This window comes from Mustela lutreola, chromosome 7, assembly GCF_030435805.1.
Source record: "Mustela lutreola isolate mMusLut2 chromosome 7, mMusLut2.pri, whole genome shotgun sequence".
Classification (NCBI taxonomy): domain Eukaryota; kingdom Metazoa; phylum Chordata; class Mammalia; order Carnivora; family Mustelidae; genus Mustela; species Mustela lutreola.
Window position 1 is genome coordinate 121,476,246 of NC_081296.1, and position 15,992 is coordinate 121,492,237.

The 15,992-nt window shown below is 44.0% G+C and overlaps 1 protein-coding gene across 3 annotated transcripts in view; it reads right to left on the bottom strand.

Moving 5' to 3' along the window:
• The window catches only part of DCAF5 (DDB1 and CUL4 associated factor 5), a 102,688-nt gene extending 87,446 nt beyond the window's left edge, over positions 1-15,242 (bottom strand). For 2 of the 3 annotated variants that reach the window (XM_059182426.1, XM_059182425.1), the window contains exon 1: positions 14,876-15,242. In XM_059182426.1, coding sequence (XP_059038409.1) covers positions 14,876-15,089 — 214 coding nt within the window. In that variant the 5' untranslated portion in view covers positions 15,090-15,242. The remainder of the gene's footprint in view (positions 1-14,875) is intronic. The other variant, XM_059182427.1, reaches the window with a different exon arrangement.
• Between the last annotated feature and the right edge of the window lie 750 nt (positions 15,243-15,992).

Here is a 15,992-nt window from a genome sequence, read left to right on the forward strand (position 1 = left end):
CTCTCTCTCTGCCTGCCTCTCCATCTACTTGTGATTTCTCTCTGTCAAATAAATAAATAAAATCTTTAAAAAAAAAAAAAAAAAAAAAAAAAAAAGAACAAGCTGCTACTGAGCTCCAGCCAGTTATAGCCATAGAGGAATGCAGCCTCAAGATTGCCTGACCTTTGAATTTTTCAAGAAAAGCCAGCAACCTAAGGAGAAGGCTTTTTTCTTAAAGATTCTATTTATGTATTTGCTTATTTATTTAGAAAGCATGTGCATACGTGTGCACACAGGGGTGAGGAGGGGCAAAGGGTCAAAGGGAGAGTCTCAAGCAGACTCCCCTACTCATGACCCTGAGAGATCATCATGCCCTGAGCCTAAACCAAGAGCCAGCTACTTAACCAGTTGAGCCACCCAGGCGCTCCCACAGACCGAAGGATTTTAATGTAACAGACCGAAAATCTCTCTGGTATGGTTTCAGATTCTACAGTGCAACTGATCTAAGAAACTTCCACTTGTTGAGTTTTGATATAATCTCAAAGAATATGCACAGTCATCTGATAAGGCATTAAAATACTCTTCCGTTTTAGAATTACATACCTGTGTAAGGCTGAATTTTCTTCATATATGTCAGCTAAACCAATATTCCACAACAGATTAAATGTAAATGCCTTCATAACGTCTCACATTAAAAAGATGGAAAGACGTGACAATGTTACTCCTCTCACTATTTATTATTTTGGAAAATAGTTACTTTTCGTTATATTATTAGGTTAATAAGGTTTATTATTTCCAGTCTTAAATGAATTTTTAAGCTTTACCAGCTTTAAATTCTAATACAGTAAAAGCTGATAAAGATGACCCACATAAAGTTCTTTGAGGTCTTCAATGACTTTTCAGAGGTCCTGAGACCAAAGAGTTTAAGAATTTTTTATTTCGAAAGTGGTTCTCACCCAGAGTGATCTCGCGCCTGAACCATCTGGCAACGTCTGAAGACATTTTTGGTCATCACAACAGGGGAGGTGCTGTTGGCATATACTGGTCAGAGGCCACGGATGCTGCTAAACATGCTACAGCGCACAGGACAGCCCCCCCCCCCCCCGTAACAAAGAATTACCCAGCCCCAATGTCAATACTGTTGAGGCTGAGAAACCCTGCTTTTGAGAAATATTCAATGACCTACCCAAAAAATGTTAATATTAAGAAAACAGTTACAAAGCAGCAGAGATGACCTAATTCTAATTTTTTTTTTAAAGATTTTATTTATTAGAGAGAGAGAACACAAGCAGGCAGAGCAGCAGGCTTGCTCTGCCTCCACGAGCTCTTGCTCTCCACGGAGCAGAAAGCCTGATGTGGGGTTTGATCCCAGGACCCCAGGATCATGACTGCTTAATTGACTGAGCCACCCAGGCACCCCCTAATTCTAATTTTTAAAAAAATTTTTAAAAGATTTGAGAGAGAGAGGGAGAGAGCATGAAAATACGAGCAAAAGGAGGGGCTGAGGAAGAGGGAGAGAGGATCTCAAGCAAACTGCCGGATGAGAACAGAGCCCAACCTGGGGTTCCATCCCAGGAGCCTGAGATCATGATCTCAGCTGAAATCAAGAGTCAGACACTTAACCGATGGAGCCACCTAGGCGCCCCCCAATTTTATTTTTAAAATATGTACATATGTATACAAAAAAGGCTAAAATATGTCGCATGTGTCAAAAATGGTCATCCTGAGTAGGTGGGTGTACTTCCTTTATCTCTTTATTTTCTGAATTTCCTACAGTTAATATATGATCTTTTTAAAAACTTCTGAATAAGTGGGAAGCCTGTCTTCTAAGTACCCTATTCTACTGACTAGCATGATTCAACAGGAAATTCTCAATAGTAAAGGAAGGAATTAATGAGATGTCAAAGAACAAAAGCTCCTCAAATAGAGCTAGGGGAACACTAAAAACAGATTCTTGTGTCTCAATAACAGTAAGGATTCACCAGGAAGTTATTTAGATAGTATGATGCACTATAAGGTACTCCCAGACCACAGATCATGTCCAGTCTCACTTCTTCCATACAGAACTAACCTGGACAATATGTCTCCTGATTATATCACAGACACTCTCTTCATTTATTCTGAATAGTTTCTGATTTTTTCCTTTTTAAAAATAAAAACACTGCCTGCCTAACTTTTGCAAAATTTCTTGCATAAGCAACATTAGCAACATAATAAAGCTTTCTTTTCTCTGCTTGAGCAATTCTATATAAGTTGAGCAAATGCAAGCCCAATGCTTTTTAATCCTTTGAGGAAGGCACATGATACCCACCCACAAACAGGTATAAACAGAGATGTCAACCCTGAGAGTCAAGGGCTGCTTGAAGCTGGTTGCCAAACATGCAAATCTCAATTGTTTCTTGCCAGTATGTGGAAGGCAAAAACACATGCTTCAGTCATCTATGGCAGGGAGTGAGTGGTATCTGTATAAACCATCAAACTTAATCAAGACACCACTAAAAAAGGAAACAAAACAATCCTCAGAGGTTCCAATTAGTCACTTGGCCTTAAGTAGTAACACAAAGGATACAAATGAAATTAGATACAAGACTTGAATGGAAATTCAGAATGAGAGAAGCTGTATAACAAGATTTTGACAGGCACCTAGGTTTGCAGAAAATTCCACCTCCTGAGTAATGTTCTTGGAAGGAAACAGACTTTCCAAAGTAGGGAAGTATAGGCTGACGAAGAATTAAAACTCGAGACTCAGCCAGTGACAGTGTGCCTCCAACCTGGAAAATCTCTACTGACTTCTCTAAAATAACGGGCACTGCCAACTTACTCAAAACAACTATGTTCAGGGACAATGAAACTGCACATAAAATGTAGTAGCAATGGGGTGCCAGGGTGGCACATTTGGTTAAGTGTCTAACTCTTGATTTCAGTTCAGGTCATGATGTCAGGGTCCTGGGATTAAGCCCTGTGTTGGGCTCTGCACTCAGCAGAGAGTCTGCTTGAGGATTCTCTCTCCCTGTCTCCCTCTGCTCCTGCCCCCCACCACTGTTCACACATACACACACTCTCTAAAATAAATAAATCTAAAAAAATAAATAGGGAAAGAATGTGGGGCGTCTGGGTGACTCAGTGGGTTAAGTCTCTGCCTTCGGCTCAGGTCATGATCTCAGGGTCCTGGGATCGAGCCCCACATCAGCAGGGAGCCTGCTTCCCCCTCTCTGCCTGCAGCTCTACCTACTTGTGATCTCTCCTCTCTCTCTCTCTCTCTCTGTCAAATAAATAAATAAAATCTTTTTAAAAAATAAATAAGGAAAGAATGTAATGGCAGAGAAAGCCAACAAAAGAGTTTAACACTTTACCTGAGTAAAGCCCTTTAGAAACACAGAACCTCATGAATTTCCCTATTGAGAGACCAGTTTTTAATCTAGACTGTACTACTTAACTAGTTGCAAACTACTGGGCAAATCACTTCTTTGCTCTTCTGTGTCCCTATAAGTAAAATTAAAAGCTTCAATTAGATGACCATTCATCTTTTCCAGCAATAAAATTCTATGATTATACAGAGACAGAACATTAGTAAAAGAGCACAGTGACAATGGTGAAATTAGGCCTCTAAACCAGATCGCTTAAACCCTTTTTTAAAGATTTTATTTATTTGACACAGAGAGACAGAGAGCGCGAGAGAGGAAACACAGGCAGAGGGAGTGGGAAAAGGGAGAACCAGGCTTCCTTCTGAGCAGGGACCCCGATGTGGGGCTCCATGCCAGGATCTGGGATCATGACCTGAGCCAAAGGCAGACGCTTACCAACCAAGCCACCAGGCGCCCCTAAACTTCTTTACTGATGTCATTTCACAACATGAAAAATAGTCTAGAGCCAACTAGCCATATACCTGAAAAGCTACAATTCCTGAAAATCCTTCCCAGGGCCAATCTATACATTTGAGGGCCAACTTTTACTCCAAATGTATTCTGGTACTGGGCAGATACTCCATAACATGGAGTTTTAACAACATAGCTTTTTTTTTCTTTAAGATTTTATTTATTCATTTGAGAGAGTGAGAGAGAGAGCATGAAAAGGTCAGAGAGAGAAGCGGACTCCCCATGGAGCTGGGAGCCCAATGTGGAACTCGATCCCGGAATTCCAAGATCACAACCTGACCTGAAGGCAGTCGCTTAACCAACTGAGCCACCCAGGCGCCCTTAACGTAGTTTTAACATCAACATCACACCACATTTTGGATAAAAGCACCTTATGGGAAAAAAAATCCCACTCAGCGGGGAATCATTCCCCAAAACACCTTTCCTTAAAATGAACTGCAAAAGAAAAAACCCACAGGAAGACTTTTTTAAAGGGGGAAGGAAGAAGGTACAAGTGAACATCAGAACAATAACTTTAAGAGGAGGTATATACAAAGGAAGGGGTAACTTTTAGGCTCTGGACGTAGCATTTTCTTAACAGTTTTAGCTGTCTCTACTGCTTTCTAATAAGAAAGGTAGGAACAAAGGACTAACCAACCATTCAGCCTCTCAGGCTCAACACGGTACCTTAAAAGTGGCAGCTAAAGGCCTGACAACAAAATGGAGGCTTGCAGGCTTTCTCACAGAGGCATTCCATGGTGAACAGGAAGAGCCAAGAGTAGGGCTTCGGTTTGACTTGAGTACCAGGCAGCTCAGGTGATTATGAGTAGGTAGCCATATAACTTACCATTGAAATTAGGACTTTTTTTTTTTTTTAAGAATGAAAGGAGTGTTAATAATTGTGCTGACACAGTGGGGAAATTGGGATAGTCCCAAGTAAACCAGAATATATGGTCACCTTGTTATCAGGTGACCAGATGCAGCAAGGTAGGCGGGGGACCTACAGAGTTACCTTATCAACTATATAAGGTAATCTTACCTTGCTGTATCAAGGGGTAGGAGCCAAGCAGAAGCAAAAGGGAAGATGGGAATCAGTCTTTCCACTAACATCTCCACTACTAGGATCTGTTATAAACCTATCAATTTCCTCAGGTGCCATTTTCTCATTGATTCCTACATGCCCCAATCCTCCAGAATGTAACTTCCATTTTAAAATTGGCCAGAATAAGAAAAAAATTCTCAGGGCACAGGGACTTGACCTCCAATGCATGTCAATTCTGCATCCTGAGAGGTGTGTGATAGAATCTTGGGTATCAACACTGCAAAGTGCAATGAGTGAGTAAGGTATCAAGGAAAGTGTGACTTGAAAAGTATGGGGAGAGCAGATAACAAAAGTGACAAACTGCTGTTGTCAAGTCTTTCCCTGAATTCCTGACTTAGCATAACTGATGTGAAGAGCAAGTGGATTCTAACCCTCCTTGTTAACCTAATCTGTGAATAACCTTGGAAAGGAAATGCCTTCTTTTTCACAGAAGCAAAGTGCAGTTGCTGGTGACAGGAGTAAATTTTATTTGCAAAACATTCTAGTTAAGCTCACTAAGGATTAAACAGGCTTATCATTTGGTCTAGGAGTCATACCTTCCTTTGTTGATATTGTGTCTGAGCCAATGTACTTCTAAATGACTTACCAGTATTCTCTGGGCAAATTATCCCATGTTACCCTGTTTAAACTTCTTCCAAAAAGCACTTTATCGTTATTCATCTATGTCCTTATGAGGAGACACCTATTTCTTATGGATAAAATCAGGCAAATGTACTCAACCAGTATGCTTTCAGGAGATAGCAAAATCAAATTACAGGCTAAGTAAACAGTATGAGTCATGTATGTTGTTTGCATTTTTGGTTGGGCTAATGGAGAAGAGGAACCAAACCGGTAACCAGAATATACCAACTCCTAATTATACTTCACTAAAGCAGGTAAAGTTTAACCCAGTGTGAAGTTACATGGTTTATGTAAGCAAGTGTAAACACACAAAGCGTAAGGAAGAAGGAGACTTTAGATGACTGTCAAGACCAACGTCTAGGTGAAGTGATTTCCAGCACCAAGAGAGATCTGATGGAGGGGTGTATATGGTAGCTATGACTAGAACTATGCTTACTGGCTTGAAGCCCACTGATCTATCCCCACAGCTATACCCCTTTCTTCATTTACACAAAAGCAGAGGGAAACGCAGTTAGCAAAGTATCAGTGTGATAGCAAGAGATGAGAATGTTGGGGAAAAGTCAGAGCCTACAGAACAGTCTAAAATTTTCAGAGTAGTCAGCGTATCTCAGCTGCTCCAGCAGACTCCGGCTGCAAATCCAGCTCTACCACAAACTACAGGAGCCTTGGAAGTCACTTAACTTCCCTGTGCCTCAGTTTCTTCATATGTAAAATAAGGATAACAGCACTAACCCTACCATTGGTAAGGTTAAGTATTAAATGTGGTCACATACATAAATGTGCCCGACATAGGAAACACTCCCAAATAATATGTGATAAATGAATGATGTGCTCAAAAATTAGCTATTTTTTGTTTAACATTTATCTGTTTGAACAGCAATGTCTCAGATGAACATCAGGTAAGGCATTCCTATTTAATTTGGTGGACCCTGGGGAGCACTGTAGATTTTTTTGAGGGATCAGCAGCAGATGTGTGATCATGACAGTTAAGTTCTGGGAGGCTTATTATGTTGGCAGCAGTGACTAGTAAGTATTAAAGCTGAAAAGAACAAAAACTTCGGAAGCAGCTACTGGAACCAAATTTTCTACAAAGACCAAGGTAACAGGCCAAAGTAGTAACCTTTCTTCATTCCTAGAATTATATTTCACTTCATTTTAACCAGAAACAAGGAATTCCAATATCTATTCTTCCACCAATGCCCTACCTGTTCTCTGCATTACAGAACCCTCAGCACTCATTGATCAGTGTCCTTTCTTGATTTTTTTAGCACCTAGTTATGACAATGAATACAAAACCTTCAAATGACTAGGCCATAGATAACACTGGCTATTCTCCAAGTGGCAAATAAAACATATGAAGTGCTTAGCAGAGAGCCTGGCATACATTATAAGCTAATTAAGATTAAAGAGGCACACACAGTATATTCCCATTAAATATTTTTAATGAACAAATAAACATAAAGATACCTGTGCGGAACAAGTTAACTTTATTTACAGCAAAACACAGAAATATAATTAATCATCTAAGAGGAGCAGCTGGAGTTACACATGTGCTCAGAAATTGCTCATTTTTCAGTTTTCAATTTTTAAAAGATTCAAAAAAGGTAAATTACACTCTAAGAAAAGGGAAAGAAAAATATAAAAAGGCAACTCAGAAACAGCACATGCCACAAAGCAATGGGCCCTACTTGACCTGCGGACTGCCAAATACTAACAAGGCAGCTCCGGGCAAGTCATCTTTCTACTTTTCCATTCCCCTTTCCATAATATGATTCTCTTTCCTTCTCTCTGACTCAATGAGCAACAAAGAAGATACAAAAAAGACTACCTAATGCAGTACTTCCCGAGCTTCAGTCAATCTCAATCAACTTTTGATTTCTGCCATATCCATGTAACACATTCACCATTATTTTTCTTTACATTAACTTTAAAAAATTTTAACCTCACCTTAAGCAATAAATTCATTAAAAATATTTTATATATGCTGGTTAGCTTTTCCATTTAAATACTGATTCAAAGATCACTTAAAATCAGCTTACATATCCACAGGCAAATAGTAACCTAACCTTATAACTTAAAATCAAAATTTTAAACACAACAGAGAATCAAGCAGAAAAGAAATGTAATTTCACATTCTCACAATAATCTGAGGTTAATCTTAACAGATAAATATTCAGTTCTTTAATTGTTAAAAGACAATTCTTATGTGGGTTACCAAAAATTGAAACTAGAACTGATTCCCTCTTAAGCTACACAATCTTCATTTGAATTAGGGTTTTAGTTCCTTTAATTTTAAAAGGCTTTAATACTACCCTTGAGTATCTAAATTCAGACTAAAACAATAAGAAAAGCAATTACTTCTTTCTTGAAACCATAAAAAAGAAAAAAATTAAAATTAAGTGCTGTTTATTAACAAATGGAAGTGCCCTTCACTTGGCTCAATGCAGAAGATAAATGAAACTACTTCTTAACTCACAATTCAGAAGGCAACATCTATCTGTGTTTCAAGTTCTACTGGTCAGTAAAGCTTCCCTGATCTAAAGGATTCCAACTGCACTTTACAACCAACTCTAACAATAATCAGTGAATGAGCACTTGTGTCGTCCCCAGGATACATAACTGAGGGCTAATGCTCCTCTTAGAAACTCTTAGTAAGGGGCGCCTGGGTGGCTCAGTGGGTTAAGCCGCTGCCTTCGGCTCAGGTCATGATCTCAGGGTCCTGGGATCGAGTCCCGCATCGGGCTCTCTGCTCAGCGGGGATCCTGCTTCCTCCTCTCTCTCTCTGCCTGCCTCTCTGCCTACTTGTAATCTCTCCCTGTCAAATAAATAAATAAAATCTTTAAAAAAAAAAAAAAAAAAAAAAGAAACTCTTAGTAAAATCAAAAACACACTGGCATTAAGTTAAGTCAGTGATGATCCTTTGAACAATACAGAACACAAAGACAACTTTTTGCTGTGCTAATAATGTGTAATAAGAGTTCAACCTCACTGGCTTATTTTATTTATTTATTTGACAAAGAGAGAGAGACAGCAAGAGAGGAACACAAGCAGGAGGAGTGGGAGAGGGAGAAGCAGGCCTCCCGCTGAGCAAGGAGCCTGATACAAGGCTCAGAGCTCCATCCAAAGCCCGGGGATCATGACCTGAACCAAAGGCAAACCCTTAAAGACTGAGCCACGCAGGTACCCCCTCACTAGCTTATTTTAAAATATAAGTGACAGGGACGCCTGGGTGGCTCAGTTGGTTAGGCGGCTGCCTTCGGCTCAGGTCATGGTCCCAGCGTCCTGGGATCAAGTCCCACATCAGGCTCCTTGCTCCGCAGGGAGCCTGCTTCTCCCTCTGACTCTGCCTGCCACTCTGTCTGCCTGTGCTTCCTGTCTCTCTCTCTGACAAATAAATAAATAAAATCTTTAAAAAAAAAAAAATAAAATAAAATATAAGTGACAAACCTGGGCATAATTCTAAATCTGCCAATCTCTGATAGGTATCAATTAGCTGACTGAAGAACAAGTGGGAAAAATAATGTGCATCTATAAATATCCATGTTACCTTATCCTTATGACATGATCTCTATAATTCATCATAGCAATGTCTTCCAAGGCCATCTCTAATGAACCCTTTCTTTCCCGCTAAAACTCATAAACAAGAGGATTATTTGCTATAATAAGTACAGCAAACCAGAGAAAAATTAGGTATCTACCAAAGTATCATAAAGCAGAGGGGAAACATTTTTTAAAGGGCCATGGACTGTTACAGATGATAAGTAAATGTTCCTAAAATGCAAGGTTAAGAGCATGGTTTATACCTAATTCATCATTTCTGTTCTAATTGCTTCTGCTTTACAAAATATGTACTCAAAAACTATTTGTTGGGGCACCTGGGTGGCTCAGTTGGTTGAGCGGCTGCCTTCGGCTCAGGTCATGATCCCAGCGTCCCGGGATCGAGTCCCACATCGGGCTCCTTGCTCGGCGGGGAGCCTGCTTCTCCCTCTGCCTCTGCTGCCACTCTGTCTGCCTGTGTTCACTCTCTCCCCCTCTCTCTCTGATAAATAAATAAAATCTTTAAAAAAAAAAAAAAAAACTATTTGTTGAATTAATTAATAGACCAAAAGATAAAATTTAACACCTTCACAGCAATAGATTATGGATAAATAGAAAGGCCCAGAAGAAAATCCAATAACTGATTCCCTAATCACCTTATTGAAATGTATGTACTATGAAAGCTTTTTCGAGTCACAAATCTGCCCTACCACTAGCCATATTTTTCCTGATAAACTAACCACTGGACCAACAAATTCATTCCAAATAAACACATGAGAAGTTCTAATAAAGCTAAAACTTTATTCCACTGGCTAAAGCCAAACACTTTACCTGTAGATAACATGCTCTTAGATGAACTGACAAAAAAACTGATTCCATAAAATTGACAGAATTAGTGATTGGTAAACAGTAATGATCATTAATTGATAGGTTCAAATCGAGCATATGGTTATTATCACAGCTATTATTTGATGTTTAAAAATACGCTTTGATGAGAATACTGGGGTTAAGCTTATTTACAAAGCATTTTTTTTTGAAAGATTTTATTTATTTACTTGACAGAGATCACAAGTAGGCACACAGAGAGAGAGGAGGGGAAGCAGGCTCCCCACCGAGCAGAGAGCCCCATTTGGGGCTCGATCCCAGGACCCTGGGATCATGACCTGAGCTGAAGGCAGAGGCTTTAACCCACTGAGCCACCCAGGCGCCCCTGACAAAGCATTTTTAACAGTTCTCATTGAGAGCTTTCTCAATTTTTCACATTGTACGGTCCTATACACAAAAGAATGTTAGATATTGAAAGTCCTATGCGCAAATAAATGTTAGATATTGAAAGTGTCAATCTCCTAAAAGCTTTTGGTGAGGGTCAAGCTAAATAACCATACGAAGCTTTGCAGCAACAGCAACCAGAGCAAAAGCAGGGGCTAGGCTCTGATGCTAAGAACTTAACAAGTGTTATTTCTAACCAGAAATGTGTCCTCACCACAACCCTGTGGGGTATTACTGCTCTTAATATATAACTGAGGAATCGGAGAGTGAGTGACTTAACAAAGCTTACCCAGTTAGCAAGTAGCTGATATTCACCCCCAGGCGGCCTGACTCCAGAATTCATGCTATTAATCTCTACCTAACTTATGATAATAAAGTCAGAGACCCCCATGAAACAGAAATAGAACTAAACAGTTATCACTTATAAATATTATGACCAAATAGATATAGTTAAATGTCTCTCCCCATGCACAACTCCTATTAACTAACGCTGAAACAGTAGTTACAGATGCTATTGGAAAAACTTCTGAAGGTGTTTTTCCTACATTTAGTCATAAGAATCAAGAAAGAGATGGGCGCCTGGGTGGCTCAGTGGTCTGGGCTGCTGCCTTTGGCTCGGGTCATGATCTCAGGGTCCTGGGATCGAGCCCCGCATCTGCTCCGCAGGAAGCCTGCTTCCCTCTCTCTCTCTCTCTCTCTCTGCCTGCCTCTCTTGTGATCTCTGTCTGTCAAATAAATAAATAAAATCTTTAAAAAAAAAAAAAAAAGAATCAAGAAAGAGATCATAATCCCTCCTGAAACTTAAAACTTCATACTAATGGGTTATTAATCTGCTAGTTCTACAGGTTCTGATTATCAATTAGTCTTAAATATCAATTTCAGGGAAAATAGTATTATTAGATGCAACCAAAGACTTAAAGGGTAAACCCAGGATATCTCCCAAATATGTGTTCTGGCATAAATTCCTTGATGTTGATAGGATCTCTTATATGAGTAGTACTTCAACGTACCTTGTGCCTTTTCATTCCACATCAAAAAGTCACAAAACTATCCTGTCTGCCCCATTTGCACAGGTCTGTTACCAATACTGTAAGAACAAGTGTCAGCTAATAATATTACAGGTTAAAAGTACCAAAGGGAAGGAAAACAAGCTCAGCATTTTCTCTGAGAGACAGGTCACACTGTTCAGCTCACAAACCTAAATTTTACCTAAGGTAATTCTTACAAGAGCCCTTCAGATAAGTGCTGGTACATCAGGAAGCAGACCCAGAGAGGCTTAGCAACTTGACTACAAGGTCACACATTAAATGACACAACAGTGATGTATAATGCTATACCCCTTACAGAACAGCAAAGTAATGCCCTTTTCTGATCAACAATAAAGAAAAACACTTTTTAAGTTAAATATATTTTAATGTTTAAAAAAAAAAAATCCTCCCACTTGTTGCTATCACAGTCTCACTGCCCAGCAGAACACCTTTCTCCTTCCTGATTTTCTCGGGCTTACTCTTAATATCTGCTGGCCTCATTGCGCCCTGGAAAAGGGACTAGCTATTAGAACAAAACAGCAATGATGTATCCTTAACAAACCACATTTTATAAGGCCACAGGAACCATGCAAATATTTTTGCCCTAGGTATAAGTTAATTCTGCCAAATAGTTATGTGTCAGTTACAAGAAATGTGAGCCTGCCCAAACATTTAGGAAATAAAAACAGTGAACAAACTATGAACATACTATCATTTTACTCACGGCTTTCTAAAGTCTTTAACCAACCCAGACAAGATACAAGAACAACAAAATGCAGAAAGGTAATCTCATTGCCATCTTAGAGTCTGGCCTCCCACCATATTATTGTGAAACATAAGGGATACACAGCATTAGCCTCAAAATCCTAAGAGCCTCTCCCCTGGTGTTAACTGCTAAAGGGCAATGACAGATAAGAGAATATGTAAACCTGACACTTTAAATAGTTTTAAATTGAAGAAGATTATTGAAGGACTTCTCAGAACAATATTTAATTACCTTTAACAAGTTAAGGTGTATTTATGACTCCCAGAGGGGGCTTCCTTATCTGAAGCAAACAGGAGGAAATTTCTGTTAGCATAAGTTGTACTGATAATGGAAGGTGAATAGCTAAAAAGGCTTTTAACCAAAAGTTTTTGTTCAGGAAATAAGAAAGAAAAGCTAAGTGTATTTGAGCTGGGGGGGGGGGGGGCCCCGCTGTGCAGGCCCTTCTGGGTCCCTGAAACAAGGACAGGAGTAGATAAAAAGGAAACAGGAAGGACTGAGTTAGAGGAAGTGTGGAGGGGAGGGAGGAGGAGTAAGGAAAGAGCAAAGGCGACTGAAACCCAGAAAGTAATGATGGAGATGGGCAACTCAGGCCTAGAAAAATAAGGAAATAAATGCCTGAAACCAGGTTTGCCAGAGCCTGCCCTGTGGAAAGGACTCTCCTCTTCTATAGGACTACAGTTAAGATAAATTAACAGGCCAAGACTAGAGAAAAAGGGGTTCATTTGAGACACAGGGGAAGGTTCTGAGCAAGGGTTAACTTACTGAGAATAGAGACAACATTTCAGTGTTTCTTCAAAAGTGTTGTTAAACTGGGTGAGTTGTAAGGCATGTAAATTATATCTTAATAAATCTGTTATTTTTAAAAAGTGTTAAGCCGGGAAACGTATGACTGTACCGTAACTAGTTCAGCCTGTAAGAGTACCCCCCCAAATTCCCTCACCAGTAGGAAGAATTTCCTTGTGTCTGGGGACATCTCTGTTGGAAAACATCAGTCTGTCAAGGAGACTAGAGTATAATAAATACAGAAGGAAAACAAAAACAAGAACAAAAACAAACAAACAAACAAAAAACGGTGAGCTCTCTAAAGAGATCTTCCCCATTTCTGCCCTCGGAATTTTTGGCAGTGTTGGGGAAGGAAGCTTTTGTTTGGAGTATGCCTTGAAGTAGAATATCAGGTTTCTTCAGCGGATGATCTAGGGCCAAAATCTACCTAGTCAAAGAGAAAACGATCTAGGGTGGAAAAGTCAAGTGAGTTCTGGAGAAACCCCAGAAGGTTTATCGTGAAAGGATCACACAAGTCTTATCTCTGCTACCCCTAAATTGGACTGTACGCCCGTGCCACTTCCGACTGTTACTCGCGATGAAGACGGATGCTTTGCCATGATCGCAGAAGTTTCTGGCCAGCTGCCCACTGACGTAAATTAGAAAACCATTCGGGGACCGGCCTGGGTGAAGCGAAGCGCCACGTCCAGCGCTGGGCTCCCGCTTCCTCCCTCTCAACGAAGGAAAAGGGACGCAGCAGGGTAGAAGGCGAGCCGTCTTCGCCCCCCCCCCTTCAACCGCTTTCGGGGAGTCGCCCGGCTGGCCGCATCCCCAATCGCCCACCTGGGGCCCGAGACACCCGCCCCCCCCCCCCCGGGGAGGAGGGCGGCGGCGGCGGCGAGCGCCCCCGCGGGCAGCAGGCGCACCTCCCCCGGGGCAGCTGTCGCCGCGGCCCGCCCGGCCCGGGCCTCCCCGGGAGCAATAGGCTATCGATTCAGCTGCCTGTCGCTAGGAGCCCCGGGAGAGCGAGGCCTACACCGCCGGGCCGGAGCCCCGGCCTCGATTTCGCCACTTTCCCCACACCAGAGGGGGAGCCCGGGGGCAGCCGAGCCCAGCTGGGCGGGAGGGAGGAGGCGCGGAGACCACCTGCAACGGGCAGCGGCCGGCAAAGGGGGTGCGGGCGGGGGTGCTGCAGCCAACAAGTCTCTGGGGGTCGCCCACCCACCACCCCCCGCCTCACAAGTTACGCGTTCAAGTTCTGGCCGGTGCCCCGTAGCCTCCAGAGCCCCCAGTACTGCCCACACCGTAAGAAAAACACGACGCGGAAGAGGCCACTACAGCAAAGGGGAGATGGAGCCGGGCCCCTTAGGGCGCCGACGGGGGAGGGCGGCCAACAGCTACCCGCCCGGCTCCTCTCCTCGCTCACTCAGCCAGCCCCCCGACCCCTCGGCGGCCAGCCCTGTCACCGCCCGGCCCCCAGCCCCAAGGCCCCTTCTCCCGGACGCCGGCGCCAGGGACTCGAGCTCCCCCTGGCCTCCGGCGCGCCTCGGCCTCCTCCCCCTCCGAATCCCCAAAATGCCCCCCGCACCTTTTAAAGTACACCGAGCAAGAGTTTCCCATCAAACTTTGTCAGGCGGTAATCTCGCCCCCCCCCCCATCCCCGACCCACACTTCCAGGGCAGTCATCAGGAGAGATCACTTTGCACTTGGGATAAAGCGAATTAAGGACCTGTCAACCATTTTAGGATTTTTTTTTTTTTTTAAACATTAGACATCCTCTCCTTCCCCTCCCTCCCCTGCAAGGGTTTGAATTTGACACCAAACCTTCCCACCGCAGATGAGGGGTTGAGGAGGGAGGGGGTGGAGGCGGAGGGCAGGAGGAGGGTGGCGAGGGAGAGCGAAAGGGGAGGTTGGAAGGGGGCCGGGAGGCGCGGGGCGGGGAAGGGGGTTGATTTACCTGAGACCAGCCACTGGCCTCCATTGTTGGAGAATTCAATGGCATTGACACAGCCGAAGTGGCCGAGGAGGTCCTTCTTGTAGAGGTTTCTGCAGCCTCGCAGGCGTCTCCTCTGAAAGTCCTGAGTGAGCAGGGGGTCCCCATGCAAGCCCCGCTGGGACAAGAAGCCCACCACTGACCTCATGCTGCCCCCCAGGCCAGCTCTCCTCTTCATGCTGGAACCGCCGCCGCCGCCGCTCGCGCCGCCGCCCCTCCCTCGGCCTCACGCGCGGCCGCCGCTCTCCCCCCACCCAACCCTCCCCCCGCGCTGCGATCCGGATGGTTCTTTAACCAGCCATGGCAGACGGAGCGAGGTGTGCAGACACTCGGTGGCGTTCGCGGCTTCCTGAGGGTCCCCTCCCTCTCTTTCCCCCCCTAGGCTCCTCCCTCTCCTCCGCCTCCTCCAGCAGCTGATCTTCAGCTGCGGCCGCGCTTCCGCGACGCGCGGCCCTTCCGCCGGCCGCCGGTGCCGGGGAACGCGGGCGGCGGCTGCCCCTCCCCCGCCGTGGGCTGCTGGCCGGAAGAACGCGGGCGGCTGGCCTGGAGACCGCGGGCGGCGGCGCGGCTTTCCCGCCGCAGCTCCTCCCGGCGCTGCGCCCCCTGAGTGCCGCACTCTGTGAAGTTGAGGGCGCGTAACAATCGGAGCGGTAGCGGGGCTGTGAGCTCGCCTTCCTCCCCCGGCGGCCGGCGCTCCTTCCCCACCCGCCGGCCCGGCATCGGGGCGAGGTCGGCTCCCCGCACCTCTTTTTTCCGGTGGGGAGAATGCAGCGCGGGGGTGGCGGAGGGGTGGAGGACGGGCTGTAGTCGCCCGCCCCGGGTTCGTCTCATCTCCCCCCCCCCCCTCCCCGAGCCCAGTCCATGGAAAGGGAACCTGGAGTTAGGGCTGGACACGGGGTAAGGCCGCTTGGGGGTTTTGTGAGTGCACCCGTCCCTCCCCTACCAAGTAAATGTTTTAATACTACCCGCATCCCACCCCACCGCCCCCGGTTCAGTTCTCCCTTCCTACAGCCATTCAGTAAAAAGGCTATACTGTCCGTCTAGTAGATAGTAAGAGTGGTATATGGGAAGGGGTGGGGGG